Genomic DNA, 17,834 nt, shown 5'->3' on the forward strand with positions numbered 1-17,834 from the left:
GGACAAAGAAGTAAAATAACTATATGAAATCTACCGTATTCTGAGCATTGGAATATTATTAATTCAATACACTGGGTATTTGTGGCATTCTAATGCATGAAACACATTTGTTACCAAAAACCTTCACCAACATGAAACACGCATACTTAACCTCCTATTAAGTCCTCAAGGTTAGAAGAAATATCTTTCTCTACTTGAGTTTCAGTTGCAGGAAGACTATCCTCACCATCTCTCAAGAGTTCATCCTTGGATCTGTAACCCTGGTCTGATTGACCACCTGTTACAAGAAATGCAAACACATGCTTCAAGCTCATTCTCCCTTCCTAAATTTGTTTTCAATAAGAAAATAAAGGATCTGAAATTTATTTGTTTCATATGTTATCTCTCCAGAAAAGTTCATATTAAGATCTCCAAAATGTCTCATTTCTGGAAAGACCTTCTCAACTCAGTGATGATAACACCAGAGATAATTCGGCTATACTAATCCAAATTTACTTTTCTAATTATACTAAATATGAGTGATTTGCCGAGAAGCACTATGGTGACTAATTATTTTTAATGCACTGTATCTGCTCTCATTCCTTTCCTATAACATTAGCATGAAATATTTATCTGCTGGGTAAGCTAAATTCTCAAATGCATTAACAAAAGAAATTTAGACAAGCACAGCCATAATTGAGCAAGCTTCTAACAGTGAATACAGCCCTGGAAAAAACATGTACTATAAACTGTGCTATATCTTTGCACTGTATGCCAAATTATAAATTGTAATAGGAAAAAAAAGTAAAACTACAAACATTCTTTAAAAAGTCTGTTCCTCTGCTATACCAGTTAAACTTGCCAGCTGTAACTCACTAAAAACCCAAAAGTTTACAGTAATCAAAGAAGTCTGTCACATGAAAAAAAAATACAGAAAGTCTCTTTTCTCTGTTCTTATTTATCTGAAGTGCTGCTGCATGTGCAAAAAGACAAAAATACTACATGGACACATTTCACAGCAACATGTTAAACTGGATTGTTCATATACTTCCGAGTACCTGTTAGCACTCATTACTGCAACAAAGATCAAAGTAAGTTATTGAATGTGAAAGGTGTTAGGAAGCTCCATAAAACTTGGGTGACAGATACCATTCATCTACCATACATATCACTGCTATTTATTTTACCAACAAATAACAACTATGTTAAAAAGAATTAAAAATTTGAGCAGCCATCAATTAATACATTTGGCTACTATATTAAAAACTTTTTATATAGAAAATTAAATTCTGACATTCTCAGGTGCTTATTTTTTCTCTGTCAGATTTTCAGTAATGTTAGTATCCCTGCCTTGAGCAGAAGTGTCAATACCCCTTCAATAAATGGGTGAATTACCTGCAGGAGTAACATTCAAGGGTAGAAATAATGCACACGTGCATCCAAGGCTTCACACCATAAGTCTGCACCCCACACCGTGATAGCCAAGGACAAATGCGGCACCCAAGAGACAGCAAAGAGCAAAAAGCAGAGCAACAAAGAGCAGAGAGAAGGGAAGTTCAGTAATCTAGGCAGACATATCAGATGAAGCACAGAGATCAGACTCAAAGTTCTCTTTACAGAAGGGCTCAAGATATTAAAAACACAAAGAGTGTGCAAGAATAATTTTGTGCATTAAGTTTTGAAGTACACACAGAAAGGGAGTTTAGTTGAAACTGCACAGGTAGGATGTGATCAGTACTAGAGCAGATAAGAAGAACCATGCATTTTGTCTGGCCATCCCAAATGATTAACTTCCTGTGCACTCTTTTTACTTCAGTTTGTCAGGAGGAGTGCACACTATGTTTAACGTGGAGTTTTCCTCCAGCTTATCACCTGCCTTTCCATTGCCATGGTGTCTCCTAAAACCTGTATGCCAAAGTTCTGACAATTTCTGTATTTATTTCAAAGTTTAGCCACTACTATTAAGACACTTGAATACGGTGTTTAAAAGCATAGTTTTACCATAACCTAACATAACATACTAATTCCATGAATGCTAATTAAACCTTTCTGAGATATTATCAAGGAAAAACATTTTCAAGTGTTTCATTCTAATCACCTCACCAAACATCACTCTTTTCACAGAAAGATTTTACTGACATGGACTACCACTTCTGTGAATAAATGACAGCATGCAAAAATTAAACAGCCTCATTATATCAGAGGCTTCATACCTTTTCTGAAGGTTAGCACAAAAAGCAGGGTACGTGAGACCACAGCAAAACATTTCTTTTCATATAACAGTATTTCTGCTATGGTACATTCTGAATTAAAGCATGATGTGCAGTAAAGGAGAAATGTTCAACAATAGTGTGCAACAAAAGTGTACTTTTTTTATGCAAGTTAACTCCACACTTCTCTACAGCCTCAAGAAGGGAAAGCAGTAGTTGTAAATCAACAGGAGACTAGAAAATTTAGCCTTTTGGGGAACTGTTATTAGTAAACCCAGCAGAATCTAGTAAATCTAGTACCTGTGCTAGAGTGATTATCAACGGAATCAAGCCTGACTAAGTCACTGACGAAGAGGGTGTGCTCCCCACTGTTAGCATCATTAGAACTATCCACGCTACCATGGCTCACCATGTCCCCATCAGTTCCACCCGTGGGACTCCGCAGAGCTAAAGACATGAACAAGAGCTGGTTAGTAAGAGAGGACTTAATTGTTCAGATTTTTAAATAAATCTAACCTCTTCAGAGAACAGTAAACACTTCTGCTCACACATAGCAAATAAGAGTATGAAATTCTGGCAACAGAAATCAAGATAATTAATTCTTCAGTATGCAAAAGACATTCTAATGCTGTTATAAGCATCAAGTTGGCAAATATCAATTTTTATACATTGAAGGACAGATTTTCCACTTTCAAAAGCCACAATGTTAGCTGCAATCCCTCTGAAAATATGTTATGCCCTTGTTCATCAGAAATAAATCTATTTCAACTAACTTATTACCTGGTATCACAGGCACTTGTGGGATCTTCATTGATTTCTTCAGGCACTGCCTAAACTGCACTGTGCCATGAACTACATTTCGTACCTTTGTCCACAGGAATATGCCACTGCGGTTACCACTAGGCCAAGAAGACTCTAAAACCGCCTGTAGAAAGAGACATTTTTGCAATAACAAAAAACAGTAAGGAAGTTACATTAAAAAAACACAGTATGGTGAGAAGCTTCACCCCTGCCACCAATAAAAAAAAGCATTTTGCTACCAACCATGTGAAGTAGGACAAATACCTGAATTTTTATGAGCTCTTCCCTTTTATTCCACAGGTCAGTACAAAATAGTTGAGTATAACAGACAATGGATCAAAATTACTTTAATTAAACAAGGTGGGTTTTGTTCTTATCTACATATTTTGATAGCAACAGAAGACCATAGTAACATCTCCTTTCTTTTTCCATTATATAGTTTACCATGAAGTGTCATCAGGAACTTGGAAGCAAGGAAAGAGAGGGAGGCTACTTCAACTAGCCTAATTCCAGCCTTCATCCATTTTGGATCTTGCTATCTTAAAGAATACACCTTAGAATAGATTTATTGGACATGGAAGCACTAGATGGTTCCAAAATTTGCAAATGGAAACAGTGTAAATCTGTATTTCAATAGAATTTTTGGTTAGCCAAATAGCACAGGAATGTAAATTTAACACTGTAGAACCATTTAGTGTAGATTCAGTCATTCTGTAAGCATGTCCAAAAGGATGGCTTGCCTAACAGAATCAGCAAATCCAAGTGAAGAGCTGCAAGAAACAACCTTAAAAACATGCTACCGGACATTGGGACTGACAACTGCAAAAGGCACTGGACCCTTACCTTATTGTAATAACCATAGGTGATGGCATTTGGCTGTATTCCAGCATTTTTCATTTCAAAAAGAACTCTCACAGCCTGAACAGGCTGACCCCACAGTCCACAGAGTTGCATTACTACTCTGTAACAGACCTGACAAGATACAGAAATGTGTAAATGGACTAAAGACAAGAATTTTGAAGTGTCTTAGGCTCTTTCGTGATTTCCAACTTTTACACATGTAAAAGGAAAAACTAAGAACAACTAGTTAGTCCATAACATGCTACAGCCAGAAGAGGGAGCAAAAATTAAAGAGCAAGTCACAAAACTGAAATAACATCAACAGTCACACTGTTGACCATGTCAATTTTTTTTTTTTCCCTAGTCAGGTCTGCTATTTGAGAAATAAAGGAGATAATGTGCCCACATGAAAAGCATGACAACTTGCTGCTGTGTGCCTGGGGCTACTACTGAAAGAATTGTATGCTGCACACAAACCCATCATCCCTTCAGTGCAGTAAGGCTGCAAAGCACTAATTAAAGTGCAATAAAAACCAGGGATATTCAGTAACTTCCTTCTGGAAGTCATCTGTGAGAAGACTAGCAACACTGAGTTGGAGTAGTTGACCCAGTACACACTATACTGGGGATAAAAAAAAGGGACTTCATTTCCAGTTGCTGTAGTTAAGCTGACTTGAGACGATTTTAAGGTGGCTTTAAACACAGGTCTGGTGGTGTCAGCAAAACACACTGTAGCTGCACCTTGTCTTCTATTTCACAATCATAGTAACTTTTTGATTTGCACTTGCCTCATCTAGTAGTTCCACTTCGGTTTTCCTCATTTTAATCAGAACATCATATGCCTGTTGTAGTGCTTTGACCTTGGGATGTGCAACTCTGACATAGGCTGGCAGGCAAATAAACCATAGGCTGTAACTATGACTGAAGAGACACTTAGCCCACTGGGAGGGGTTTACATAATATTTCTTGGCTAATTTATGGGCTGTTTTTATCTCCTGTAAAGGTGAAACAAAACACAGAATCAGATAAAAGACATAAGATCTTGAATCTAGAAATCTAACTCAGATGCTGGCTTCTCAGCATTTAATAATAATAGACACACATTCAGCTGAAGATCCCTTTTTACCATTCTCTTATTAAGATGCTCTGCAAAAAAAAAACTAGCATCAGGATGAATCTTTTTTTCCCACACTAAGCATTAATTTCAATTTAATTTTATATTACAGTCTAAAGCTTAAAAATGCATTTGACAATAAACTGTAATCTCAGATGGTAATTTTTTAATCTCTTCTGTTTCTTTTACTTGTAAGTTACAGAGACCAAACCTCTAACTTATAGTATAAACAGGCAGTGGCAGTTTTACCAAGAAAATTTGTATCTTTCAGTGATCACACAGTGATTACAGTGAGACTCATCTGACCTGTTTTGTCCTCTTTGCCATGAGTGCTGGACTATTTGAAATGCTGCTTCCAGCTGGGTGTCTGCTAAAGGAGAGCTTGAGCTCCTGTGGCCTGTCAAAGAGCTTGAAATCCAGCCGTGGGAAGTTTTTATAGCTACATGGATGATTTAAAAAAAAAAAGAAAATAAAAGTTGTTCACATACCTGCTCATAGCAGGAAAGCCATACAAAGACAACTGATACGGGAAAAAATGACAAACAGGAGAATAAAGAACAAGGAGAAAAATAAAACAGCAAGATACTTTTAGCCTTATTCACAAATATACTACAAGAAGATGCCTTGGACGTTAAGCCTCCAAAGACAATGGAAATAAGAAGCAGACTGCTAACCATGTCATGAAGGTCAGGGGAGCACAGACAGTGATTAACAAGGACAACAACAAAAACCAGAACACTCATGATCCCATGATCAAGAGAGAAAGGAAGAAATAAATTGTACCCAGTGTGTCTGAAACTCCACACTTCTTGCACAGGGCTGAAAAAGACTGAATGCAAGAAATCTGAAAAGCGGAGCATATGTTTTGCTCTTTTTGTTCATCATCCGCAGATCAATAGTACTTGGTAGAATCATAACCCACCCTTCATCATTCCCAACATGGAACAAAGAGCACTGCACTTGCTACAAAATACACACAAATGGCTCAAACAGGAAGAAGGACACTGAATACATGCAGAAAAGTATTACTATAAAGGTGGCAAGAAGTTATTGAAAAATTAATACCATATTCCACATGCCCTCACATATACACACCCAAAACACTGACTTCTAGAGGATCAGAAACTTACCAGATTCTGGGCAGTTCATATCTTTTAAAGAGTTCTTCTGAATACTGTCTTAAGGTAAGTCTTGCCCCAGCACAGAACATCTGCCCTGCTAACCATCATAGACACCCTAGTTTCACTCTATGTGACTGTCTAACTTGTACCTGTATTTTGGTACTCGGTCCTGTCCATCATCAGCAGGTGGTTCTGGTGGCATTATGAATACTGTGTGTTCACTTTTTTGTGACTCATCAAGCTCAATCAAGCGTGTATCTTCAACAGAATCTACATCAACCTGAAAACAGAGTTTGTACATTAAGTACAGAGTTTGTCTTTGTAACAAAATGTCCTTTACAATGTCAATTGTGTTGGAATATGTAAAAAATATATTTAATATACACTGTATGTGACTGGATATATATAAATTATACTTGTTCTAATTACTCAAATATCAAGTCCACAGCCTTGTATTTCCATTTTTATTTCATGATCAGATATTCCTAAACATTTTCAAGGGCAAAAGTACCTTCTCTCCTTTTTCCGTTCCTTTATCTGGAAAGAGCTGGGAAAAGAAAAAAAAGATTAAGAGTTTCTTCTCAACTCAAAATCAAAATCCTAAATAATTATATTAAACTTGTGCCACTTGCTGAAATATTGAAGAAGAAATTGCAATTTTCCATATTACTATAGAAGCAATTAACCTCTTTTTCAAATACTTCAGTGAAGAATCAGCAGTAATCAGTAATTCAGTAATCAGCATACTTTCAATCTGCTGACATTATCTACTGAATACAAAACCCTCAATCTATCAAAGGAAAAGTGCTTTCATTTTATTTAGTTGAGAGAAATTCCTGTTTTGCAGCTATTTCCAATATGACAACCTGCAGTAATAAATTATTAACAAAGTATTCTCTAGATGCATACCCCACATTTAGCAGAGAAAATAAAAGGCAAATAAACTCTTTTGTCCATTCACAAATATTAACCTAATTAGAATCAATACTGAATCAAAGACTCACAGTCTATAAAAACTTGTTATTAATATGAAGGTTCTCCCAAAAAGAACCATATACATATGCCTTAAAAAAAATACAATTCCATAGCTCGTAACTTTAATATTGTGAACTTGGAATTTCAAAGATGAAGCTATAAACTGCATTTCATATCTCGACCAAAACTATACTGATGTAACTACATTAAAAAAATAAAAAGAAAAAAAAAAGGAGCAATCTTTCTCCTAAAACATGCATGTAATGAAAAAACTACATAAACCAGCCCTGACCACATCTGAAACACTAGGCATGTTTAAAGTTGAAATTGTGGGAAAAACTACAATGATGTTTTTGGTCATGGCCACTGGTAGCAATTCTACATTAGAGGGAGGAAATTAACATTTAATGGGAAGACATGGATGGTGTTTTCCTGAAGTGTCAGCTACTGGTAATACTCGCATTATCTTATACATTGAAATCCTACAGGCTTTTAATTAAAATTTTCTCCAACAACACAGGAATTATGACCACACAAGAAGATAAAGAAAGGAAAAAGCAATAACCACCAAGAATTTCAATCCTTTTGAATACTCCCTGCAGAAGTTATGTACCTTCCCAACTAAAGGACAGGACAGTAACACAAAGTGAACAGAAGAATATTATGTAGTAGTATATTTTTCACCTTTTCTATGCAGTCATCAAAAAATGCCAAGCCAGTATCCTTGTCACTCACAAAACTGCACTCTTCAATAAAGCGGCTGAATATCTGCGTCTTGGTGAGATGCGTGTAAAACTTTGTATAGGCCCGGTCTCTGCTTTTTAAAAATCCTGGTAATAAAAGGGAACACAAAACTAAATACCAGTTAAAGTTCCATAAGAAATTAATACATGAAATGAGTTAATAAACATTAATCACATAAATCAATAATCAATATAAATTTCTGAAGATGCTAATACATAAGTATTTGCTTTATCATTAACAACTACTTATATCTATTTGCACTTGGAAGATTAAAATTAACAGCATTTTTAATAGCTATTTTTTTTCATCCTTGGCAACCAGTCACACCCATGTAATCCCTTCTCACTTTGTTTGTTGATTCATTGTGCAAGAAAAAGATGACCTTGTACAAAAGCATCCAACAGCTAAAACAATACTAAAATAAAAATTACGTTATTCTAAAAGGGGATGGGGCTTGATAAAATTGAAAACTCTACAAATGATTACCTAAAAATCTCTTCTCAAATATCTTATCCAGTAATTTTTAAAAAATCAACAACCCCAAAAGAAGAAACAAGACCCAAAACACCACCACTGACAAAACCCCTGTGACATTTTATGTAGTGTCTGACTCATTAACAGATCTGAATAGTTAACAGTGATAAGGGAAGTGACATTTGCCAACTATCATTTATTGCTTGCCATATTTCTGATTTTTACCCCATTTTCTACTATTTTTCCATTTCTATCAAGATCATTACTTCACTCCTCATTACTGGGCTTTTAGCATTTTTGCATCATATAAGTTGAGAAATATTTTTTAATTCCCAAGAGATGCCCTTGCAGAATATGCCATGATGAGAGGGCATCATGCTATTAAAAAAAAGCTTTTTCTAATACTGGAGCTAGTGCAAACCTGCAGTCCTATATGTATGTATCTGTGTTCCAATCAACTCTGAATAGCTTAACTTTAGACAACTGCAATTTTAAATATTGCCAAGAACTGTACAACCAAAGGGAACTTTGACCTTTTAAAGTTATGCAGCTCTTCAGCTCTGAAGTAGTAACTGCCAATGCTATCAGCAGCTTGTTTGCCTCACCCTCACCTTGATGATCAAACAATGAATCAGCAGCAGTTGCTTTATTTGAAGGTGCCTGTGTGATTGGCTTGAGGAATGTTCTGTAACCCTTCAAAATAGATGCCATGAAACGGAGAAATGCTTCCTGGATCAACATCTCAAGTTCTATCATCTTCTTCTGCCAGGAGAAATCTGCCTCTATAGGAGTCATTTCCACTGCAGAGCCTTCTTGAGTCTTCCTGTGAACTAGCAATGAGCAACACATACAAGCCTTTAATAAAAATTCAGTGCATTCAAAAATTTGTTTCTATTTGCCCATGTTCATAAGTGATAAGCACTAAAAATCCCGTGATTATTTTCCAGTTGAATGGATTGACATTAAAAGTTACCTCAAAAGTGTATTTTCCTAACTCATGTAGCAGTCTGTGACACAAAACAAGGATGTCAGATCAGTTAATGTTACCTCATACTCAACTGAATATAGTCTTTAAATATAAACACAAAGCACCATGTGTGGTAGTTTTTTACACTCCCTACCCCAGCCAAGCTCCTTTTGGGCTGCTTTATAACCTCCAGTTTGCTCAGGCATTCTCTCTAGGTCTTGGCCTTGATTAATGGCTTCTGAGCAGCTAAGGTCCCCTTCAGCTCACTGGAAACATTGGCTGTTCTCAGGAACTGCTGCTGCCTAAAGAACAGTTCTTGCCTAATGGAAAGTCTTGGAACACTATTTGACTGAATCATAGCTTAAACAGAATGTTGTTGTTGTTGTTGTTGTTATTATTATTATTATTACTACTGGACTTTTGAGGAAAATTCCAGTAGTTTTCAGTCCACAGGATGAAGACTGACAGATGACTGAAGACTAATTTTGTGACACTATGAAGATTAGTCCTAAGCCAGGCCTGCTTAGCTCTCCTGGGCAGCTATGACTGCACCAGCACCTAATTCTCAGTGGGACCTCTCTGAGCCCACCAGCTCTCTAGTTTGCCATGCCATACTCTGAGGACCATTGCTGAAACCTGCTGACAGGGTCAGAGCTACCCCCTCCAGTACTGGGTATCACCAAATCCTCAAAGCTCAACCTGTCACCCCTTGAGTGTTATCAAGGGATGGGATTATCTCACTGAACTCAAAGTGAATTTTCAACAAGTACATACACATTTGCATACAATTCTTTGGGTCTGTGTGCATGTGCGTGTCAAGGGATTTAAACACACAATGGCAAGTACAGTATCAATATTTCCATCTCAGATCTGTAATGAAGTTACTGTGGTGCTTACAGTACATCTTCTTAAATCACTTTGTAAACGTTTTATCAGTCAAGGACTAAGTGCTGCTAAATCCTTTAGACAAACCTGGGGCTTAGTTTGGATTTGGCCCCTTGGTCTAAATCTGACTTTGGATTCAGTTGCACCTAGGCTCCATCAGGAATTTAGGAAGCAAGTGGGTCCTCTCTGACTCTTGAGGACCTCTTTACTCTACAGAAGTGTCTCCCCTAGCTTTTTATACCCTTGCCCCTTTGCATTTCCAGACTTTGTTAAAATCATTCTACCTTGATTCTAATCTGATTTTTCTTTTGCTCGTCATCAGTGATAGAGTGAATCTTGCTACTGAACTTTGTTGTGCTTTTGCAAATTCATATCAAACCTGCTTTTGCCAATAGCTTTGCCACTGATTCTTTAAGTGACCTAAACCGTTCATTTGTTACACCGTGTTTTTCCTATCCTGAAGAATACACATCTAAAACTACTTTTCTAACATCAATACTAACATTTTAGTGCACCAAATGGTGGAAAAAAGTAAGTGACATCTAGAGTTTACACTTGCATTCTTAAAAAACCAGCAGCAGGTATTGCTGAAAATAACAGTTCCACACTTATAACAAAAATATCAGTTATAATAATAAAATACCTCTACATAAATATAAATAAATATTACAACACAGCTATTATAATATTGCCAAAATAGAAAAAATATTTAACAGAGACCACTGGTTATGCTCAAGACAGAATTAGGAAGTAGTTCCTAATGAATGATATGCACTGCTGATAAATGTAAAAGTTAAGATTTTCTAACAGATGAAATAAAGGATATTTGAAAAAAAAATCATAGAAAACTAAGGCAGGAACACCTATCTCTTAATTATTATAATTTTTTGCTTTTGTCATTTATGAATTTTCTGTATCTTAGGTACACCTATGAGGTCATCATAGTTTCCTTCCCCATAACAATATAACTTTACATACCCTGAACCATCTTACCTGAAAGAATCTATTTTCAGTTAGAAAGAAACAATACCTGAAAACTGTTATCAGTTAGAACTTTGCTCTAATCTGTCAAAGACATTAGACTGAATACAGCCAGTCGTTATTTTTCTTTTGACAAAACCATTTGCCAAAAATTAGCTACTCTGTTATTGTGGTAGAAAAGTCATTATCTAAGATATTCACAAGCACTGGACCCAGGCAACTACCACACCATCAGCCTCCCTTCTGTGACTGGGAAGATCATGGAATAGATCATCCTAGAAGCTGTGCTAAGGCACAGGGAGAGCAGGGAGGTGACTTGAGACAATAGCACAGCTTCACCAAGAGCAAGTCCAGCCTGCCCAACCCAGTGACCCTCTGTGATGGAGTGACTACATCAGTGGGCCAGGGAAGGGCTAGAGATCTCTAGAACTTGTAAAGCCTTTGACACAGACCCCCACAACACCTTCTCTCTAAACTGGAGACAGATGGATTTGACAGGTGGACTGCTAGATAGATAAGAAAATGGTTAGTCCCATCCAGAGGTTAGCGGTGAATGGTTTAGAGCCCTGATGGATATCAGTGGCGTCCCTCAGGGGTCCATATCAGGGCCTGTGTTATTTATTATCAATAACACAGACAAAGGGATCGAGTGCACCCTCAGCAAATTTGAAGATGACATCAAGCTGAATGATGCTGTTGACATGCCTGAGGAATGGGATGCCATCCAGGGGGACTTGGACAAACTCATGAACTGAGCCCATGGAAATTTCCTAAGTTTTAACAAGACCAAGTGCAAGATGATGCACCCTGAGGCAGGGAAACCCCCAGTATCAGCACAGGCTGGGGGATGAACAGATCTCTGCCAAGGACCTGAGGGTGCTGCTGGATGAGAGGCTGGACATGAACATGACTAAAGGAAAAAAAAAGAGATTCAATTCTAAGAATTCACATTTAAAGAGTCTAACAAAAAAAAAACCACACTGCATGTGATAGGAGGAAATAATTACATTTATATACTAATTAGAAGTTCTTATTGTATCTATTTCACCTGCTGCAAGCTGTGGGTGAAGTTTCTTTAAGGTGCTGAGAAGACTTTTACATGGCTTTTTAGGAAACTGCTTCCAGTTGGTGTTCTTCTTATCATCTGATCTAAAACACAGGAAAGACAAAAAAGGACATATAAAATAGAGACAATATAAAAAAGAATACTGTGAACAGCTTTAAGTCGCTTCATTTACAGAAGACAGTACCTTAAAATTATTTTGAAATCTTGTCACTGTACCTATTTGTTAAAAATAAAAAAATGGGACTGACATAACTCAGAATTTTATTTATTCAGATACACAACAGTATAAAGTGAGTAATGAGTAGAGTTTCCTCCAGTCTGCAAGGAGATCTGCCTTCAGACTTAATTTAGGCTTTATAGATGATTTCTCTTTCAGATTTTTTATCAGCCTTGCCAATATTATTGAGGCACACTCTTCTGTATGTGAGTATTATACAAAGTCTATTTCTAGACTACAGCAGTGCATAAACCTGCCATACTACTGCTCCTTCAAATAAAGGCAGTTCTGAGTACAACATGATACTGAAAGAAGCCAGATCAGTCTGAAAACTTGATGATCATACAGTACTTTGCTATATGTCTATGTCAACCCAGTCCCATCTTCATAGTCTAACAGGTACTAGAAAGACTGGGAATTCAGTTCACAGCTGGGAATTCAGTTCACAGCTGGAAAATTATGTGGTTGATTAAGCAGTGGGGTAAATTGCTTAAAGGGATGCTCATCTTCTTTAACAACAGCAACAGATATAATAGAACTCCTTTAGCAGTTGGATATAAATAAAGAGAAGGAAATAAATCCCAAGAACTCCTATGCCTCTTTCTGGAAGGCAGAAGATGGGAGAGAATTGCTGTTAGAGAGAATATAACAAACCTCTTTGCCCTGAAACCTAACCACTTATTAGTACCCAAGCTGATACTGGGACTAGTTGTTTTTGCACTTTGCATCTGTGAAATACTTGTTCCATTACTATTTGCTTTATTGGCATGAACACAGAAATATCTTAGAAAGGAAGAGTGAGTTCATGGAGTTGAAGAAAAAATTTCATCCTTCTGGATGCCTTTGGCCATTTTTCCCCCACAATAATGGCATGCCTATAAACAATATAAGTAGTAACATTCCAAAAGGTGACAGGAAAAAAATCCTCCTTAGAAAATAAAACAAACTTTCAAATCTTTGCCCTAAAAAGGCTAGCCAACATTGAAGGCTCATTAAGTATCACAGAGAGAGTTAAAAAAATTAAAAATTAAAAATAATAAGGAAGATGCTGAATGAATAAAAGATATTTTTACTTATTTTTAAATTATTTTATTTTATTTTAGATATTTAGGTATTTTATTTATTATTTATTTTGAATAAAAAGTGTTTAGTATTTTTTGGTATAGCTTAAGAAAGCAGCATACTTGGTCTAGAAATTGATTTTTCTATTAAGCAGTCTTAAGCAGGAACAGTGCTATTAAATGCTTTTACACCTAAACAAGCAAACAAATAAATCTAGCACTACTGCATTGCCATAGAACTAAAAAGGGCCAGAAACTGATGTGGATAAAATTAAATTAAAAAAAAATCTTTATTCACTAATAACACAGTATTTTCATAATTTTATATTATTTTCAACACAAAGTGCTTTATGGAGATTTGGGCTTACCTACACACCTCCAAAACTGAAAGATACACTCATTGCCAGGTTAAAAATGCTTTGTAACACAGCTACCAATACCTCACATTTACCAAAGTCAAAACTTACAGATGCCAAACTCCTCTGAAAGTCTATCCTATCTATAGATAGGATAAATGAAAAATGGGCAGCAAAACCAGAAGAGATCAATTCACTATTGAAAGAGAAATGGGCTTATAAGACAGTAAAAGAAAGGGTGGGAAAGCCTTTCCAGCTGACTGCCTCATAAGAGGTCAGCCACTAGTAGATTTTTAGTTCAACAACCAATCCAAGTAATGTTGGTACTTGGTCTTTCTAACAGTCCTAAAGCATCTTGATATCCCTATCTCCCTGCAAATTCTCCTGGTTTCATCTCTATTTTTCTGCAACACAATCCTCAACTTCCATCCTACTTATGAAAAAAAATACTGAGGTATTTTTCCCTGCAAGTATCTTCAAATTATTAAGTTACCTGTCATGACTTTATTCAATACATTCTTCTTTCACAATACCGACAATTATTCTCTTGGTGGCATAATACTTTGTTATAAACTGATGAAAATTATTTTTGAAGTGTTTTTCATGGAGACTTAGGGGAAGGAGAAAAAAACACCACATAGAAAAAACAAACACAATTTGTTTCATTGTTTATCATTTCCTGTGATGCTACTAACAAAAAAATGTATGTCAGTAATGTAAAGGAAACATTGGCATCAGTAGAGGAAGGGTCCTTCTGAGACAGTAAAAATCCTGTAAGCATTTCACTGATCCACAGGTCAAATTACTAACTCTAACTCAAGTGAGTAAAAAAAAAAAGTCGAGAGTTAAAAAATTACATGGTAAGTAAAACAAAATTTGCACAAAGATGTGCACTTGAATTAGTGATGATCACCCTCATCTTGAACTAGCTTAGATCCATCTTTCTATTTATGTTCTAGTTAAAAATGGAAAAGTAGTTACTAAATACTGAAAAAAAAATTTTTTCCTTTCTGTTATTTGTGCTCACATTATAGAAACACAGAAGAATTATTCTGAATTAGCCTCTCCTCAAGAAGGTGCAAAGAAACTGTTCAAGGAATACTTCAATTTAAGAAAAGTACTATATTACAATACAACAATTAAGTTAAAATATTTTCAAATTAATGTAGTGAGACAGCAAATTTTGCTTGATTGGTCTCACAAAAAACATGGTCCTTGTAATTTCAGAAAAATTTCTTTATGAACGCTAATATAAAGTAGCCCAAGTTCAAGATAGTGTCAAGAGTTATTATGAAAGATCCTGAAGCGTTCATGTTCATGTAGGTTGCTTTAAAATGATCAAGTCCAACCACTTAAATAACACTGTCATGACTACCACAAAACCATGTCCACCACGAAAACAAGCAATGCATCTATATGTCTTTTAAACACCCTCTAGGGCTAGTGATTCAGCCACTTCTCTGAGCAGTCAATTCCAAAGCCTGAACACGAGTGAATAAAGTTTTCCTACTATCTAATCTAAAGCTCCCATGGTGCAATTTGAGGCCATTTCCTTTAGTCTTGCTGCTTGTTACCTGGACAAGAGACTGACCTCCACCTGGCTACAGCCTCCCTTCAGGCAGTTGTAGGGAGTGATAAGGTTTTCCTCAGGATCCTTTTCTACACACTACATAACCCCAGATCCCTCATCTGCTCCTCACACTCCTTGTGCTTCAGACCCTTCACCACCTTCTCTGGACATGCTCCAACACTTCAGCGTCTTTCTTGTGAAGTGCTCAGAACTGAGCACAGCATTTGAGAACACAGCATATGGCCTCAGCAGCACCCAGTACAGGGGGAAAATCCTTTCCCTAGTACTTATCATTGTTACTACATTTATAGCAAGATCACACTTCCTATAATAATGTGATGCAGAAGTGTTGATCCTTGACTTACAAAGTTTTAATTTACTTATAGCTTTAGAAATGAGAGAAAAAAAAGGGACAGTAAGAAACAAACCATATTGGATCAAACAGTATTTAACAATCTTTTCTCCTGAGCACTTCAGCAATCTCTTCATCTACAGAAAAATGTAAAATCTCCATAGAACTTACATGTAGACCATGTTTGTGTCTAAGTCAATGCACACAATATCCTGTGGTGGATCGTACAGATCAAAGTATCGTGAATCAACTCCAACAATAAATGGAAGAGGTGCACTGAGTACGGTGGCCAGAGACAAAGGACAGAGGGGGATATATGGACATTGCCACTGAAATGGAAATATCATCTGAAGGAAAAATTAAATTAAATAAATGCATTAAAAAAAGACAACAGATACTGTACAAGAAAAAACAAGAAGTTACTTGCAGCACATTGAAATGAAATTACTAAAAGCTTTGTAACACTATCAGAAAAAGGTCCCTAAGTTTGTTACTTTAATACAGTGTAACTCTCAGTTAGCTATGCAAAAATCATGGTCTTTCTAAGAGTTACTAGATAGAGCAATTTAACTAAATGCTATTACTATGACCATTTAATACATCAGTAATTTTAACTTAAAGCCTTGTTACAACTGTGATGTTTAAATCAATTTCTCTTACTGCAGTACAGAACATTTTGTACTTACAGCTACTACAGCTTCAGCAACTCCTGTCAACACAGCAGGTCTAAGGGAATGGAGGAGGATCTTGCCTTCTAGTAATACAAAGAGTAACAGAGTGGCACAGTTTTCCGGTCCAAGATTCATGAGTAGAGTGCTAAAGTTTGCTCCACTAAGGAGTGGATGGGAAAGGAGAAGAAAAGAAAAATGTTAGAGTTTAAAAAAAAATACACTACTATCAAATTTTCTGACAACTGTCAGTATTTGGGATCAACTAGCTGAATGGTGCTAATACACATCAAACACCTACCTATCTAACTAATAGCTATGACATAATTTTAAGGCTTGTACTACCCCAAAGAAACCTAAATTTAAATTCTATTGCTAAAGAAACATACACTAAACCATGCTAGTGCTAAATTTGCATTGTTTACAGCACTCTCTTCTCAGACATGCACTGGCATCTTGTCGTCACACCAACAAAGCAAAGCTAATTGCTAATTCAAACAAAAATAACACCAGCAGTTTCATATGATCAGTTATCTCACACAAGAATCATGGACTAGAGTATCCATTTGATCTTAGAATCACAGCATCAAATTCCTGCGTGAGTCAAAATTAATCCATCATTCTGTTGGAGACATAAATTTATTTTCTGCGGTTTAGCCTCCAATCAGTTTGTTGAGACTGTATGCATTTAGGAATTGTACTGACATCTATGAGTACATGGGTGTAAAATCTGTCCCTAAAAAGATTCTTACATGTTGTTTGGCAATTTAGTGCCTGGCTGCAATTTTTTATCCAAATGCTTGTGTAACAAATCTGATTAAAGATGGGATTCTGCATAAAGAATATTATATGATAATGTTATCATCATATAATCATATGATTGTATGATAATGTTAGAATATTATATGATAATGGGTGGAGAGAATAAAAAGGGAGAAGATTTTGGTTTTTAACTTGAAAACAAAGATGAACAGAAGTGTTAAAATAAAACCATGTGTCACAATCATAGGGAGGTCTAACCCTGAAGATGCAGGAAGCATCCACAGACACTGCATCAACCTTCAAGCACAAATACTAATTTGGAGGTATACCCTTGAATTCCCGAAATGTTTGCACACTTGTGCAAACATGGATTTCACCTAGCTGCTTGATGTTATTATCTCTCTTGGATGCAAAAAGGAGAAAAAAGCAAGATAGCAGTCTCTATGCTATTAAATTTTGCTTACTACACTGGTTCTGAAAATACACAGGATCTTTAAATATGGGTATTTTTTTCTCCTTCCAAATGCCTTATTATTCCTTTAGAGTTCCTGCAATGATCTGGCAATTCATCTTTCTTTCAGGGTAATTAGTGATCTTATACCTCCACAAGGGGCACATGTATGTCAAGACAAGACTGCGTAACATTATAAACATATATTGAGCTTCCTGTTTATAATACCTCATGATATTG

General features: G+C 36.2%; 1 protein-coding gene across 11 annotated transcripts in view; it reads right to left on the reverse strand.

Moving 5' to 3' along the window:
* Positions 1-17,834, reverse strand: part of DENND4C (DENN domain containing 4C) — a 52,610-nt gene that overhangs the window by 23,056 nt on the left and 11,720 nt on the right. For 3 of the 11 annotated variants that reach the window (XM_066568908.1, XM_066568912.1, XM_066568906.1), the window contains exons 8-20: positions 16,400-16,544; positions 15,885-16,060; positions 12,140-12,240; positions 8,870-9,088; positions 7,725-7,870; positions 6,577-6,612; positions 6,215-6,345; positions 5,251-5,383; positions 4,619-4,825; positions 3,834-3,962; positions 2,970-3,114; positions 2,490-2,636; positions 183-277 (exon numbers count right to left, since the gene is read on the reverse strand). In XM_066568908.1, the coding sequence (XP_066425005.1) occupies positions 183-277; positions 2,490-2,636; positions 2,970-3,114; positions 3,834-3,962; positions 4,619-4,825; positions 5,251-5,383; positions 6,215-6,345; positions 6,577-6,612; positions 7,725-7,870; positions 8,870-9,088; positions 12,140-12,240; positions 15,885-16,060; positions 16,400-16,544 (1,810 nt within the window). Of the gene's footprint in view, positions 1-151; positions 278-2,489; positions 2,637-2,962; positions 3,115-3,833; positions 3,963-4,618; positions 4,826-5,250; positions 5,384-6,214; positions 6,346-6,576; positions 6,613-7,724; positions 7,871-8,869; positions 9,089-12,139; positions 12,241-15,884; positions 16,061-16,399; positions 16,545-17,834 lie in introns of all 11 variants that reach the window. The other 8 variants (XM_066568914.1, XM_066568910.1, XM_066568905.1 and 5 more) reach the window with 7 other exon arrangements.

This window comes from Molothrus aeneus, chromosome Z (assembly GCF_037042795.1).
Source record: "Molothrus aeneus isolate 106 chromosome Z, BPBGC_Maene_1.0, whole genome shotgun sequence".
NCBI lineage: Eukaryota > Metazoa > Chordata > Aves > Passeriformes > Icteridae > Molothrus > Molothrus aeneus.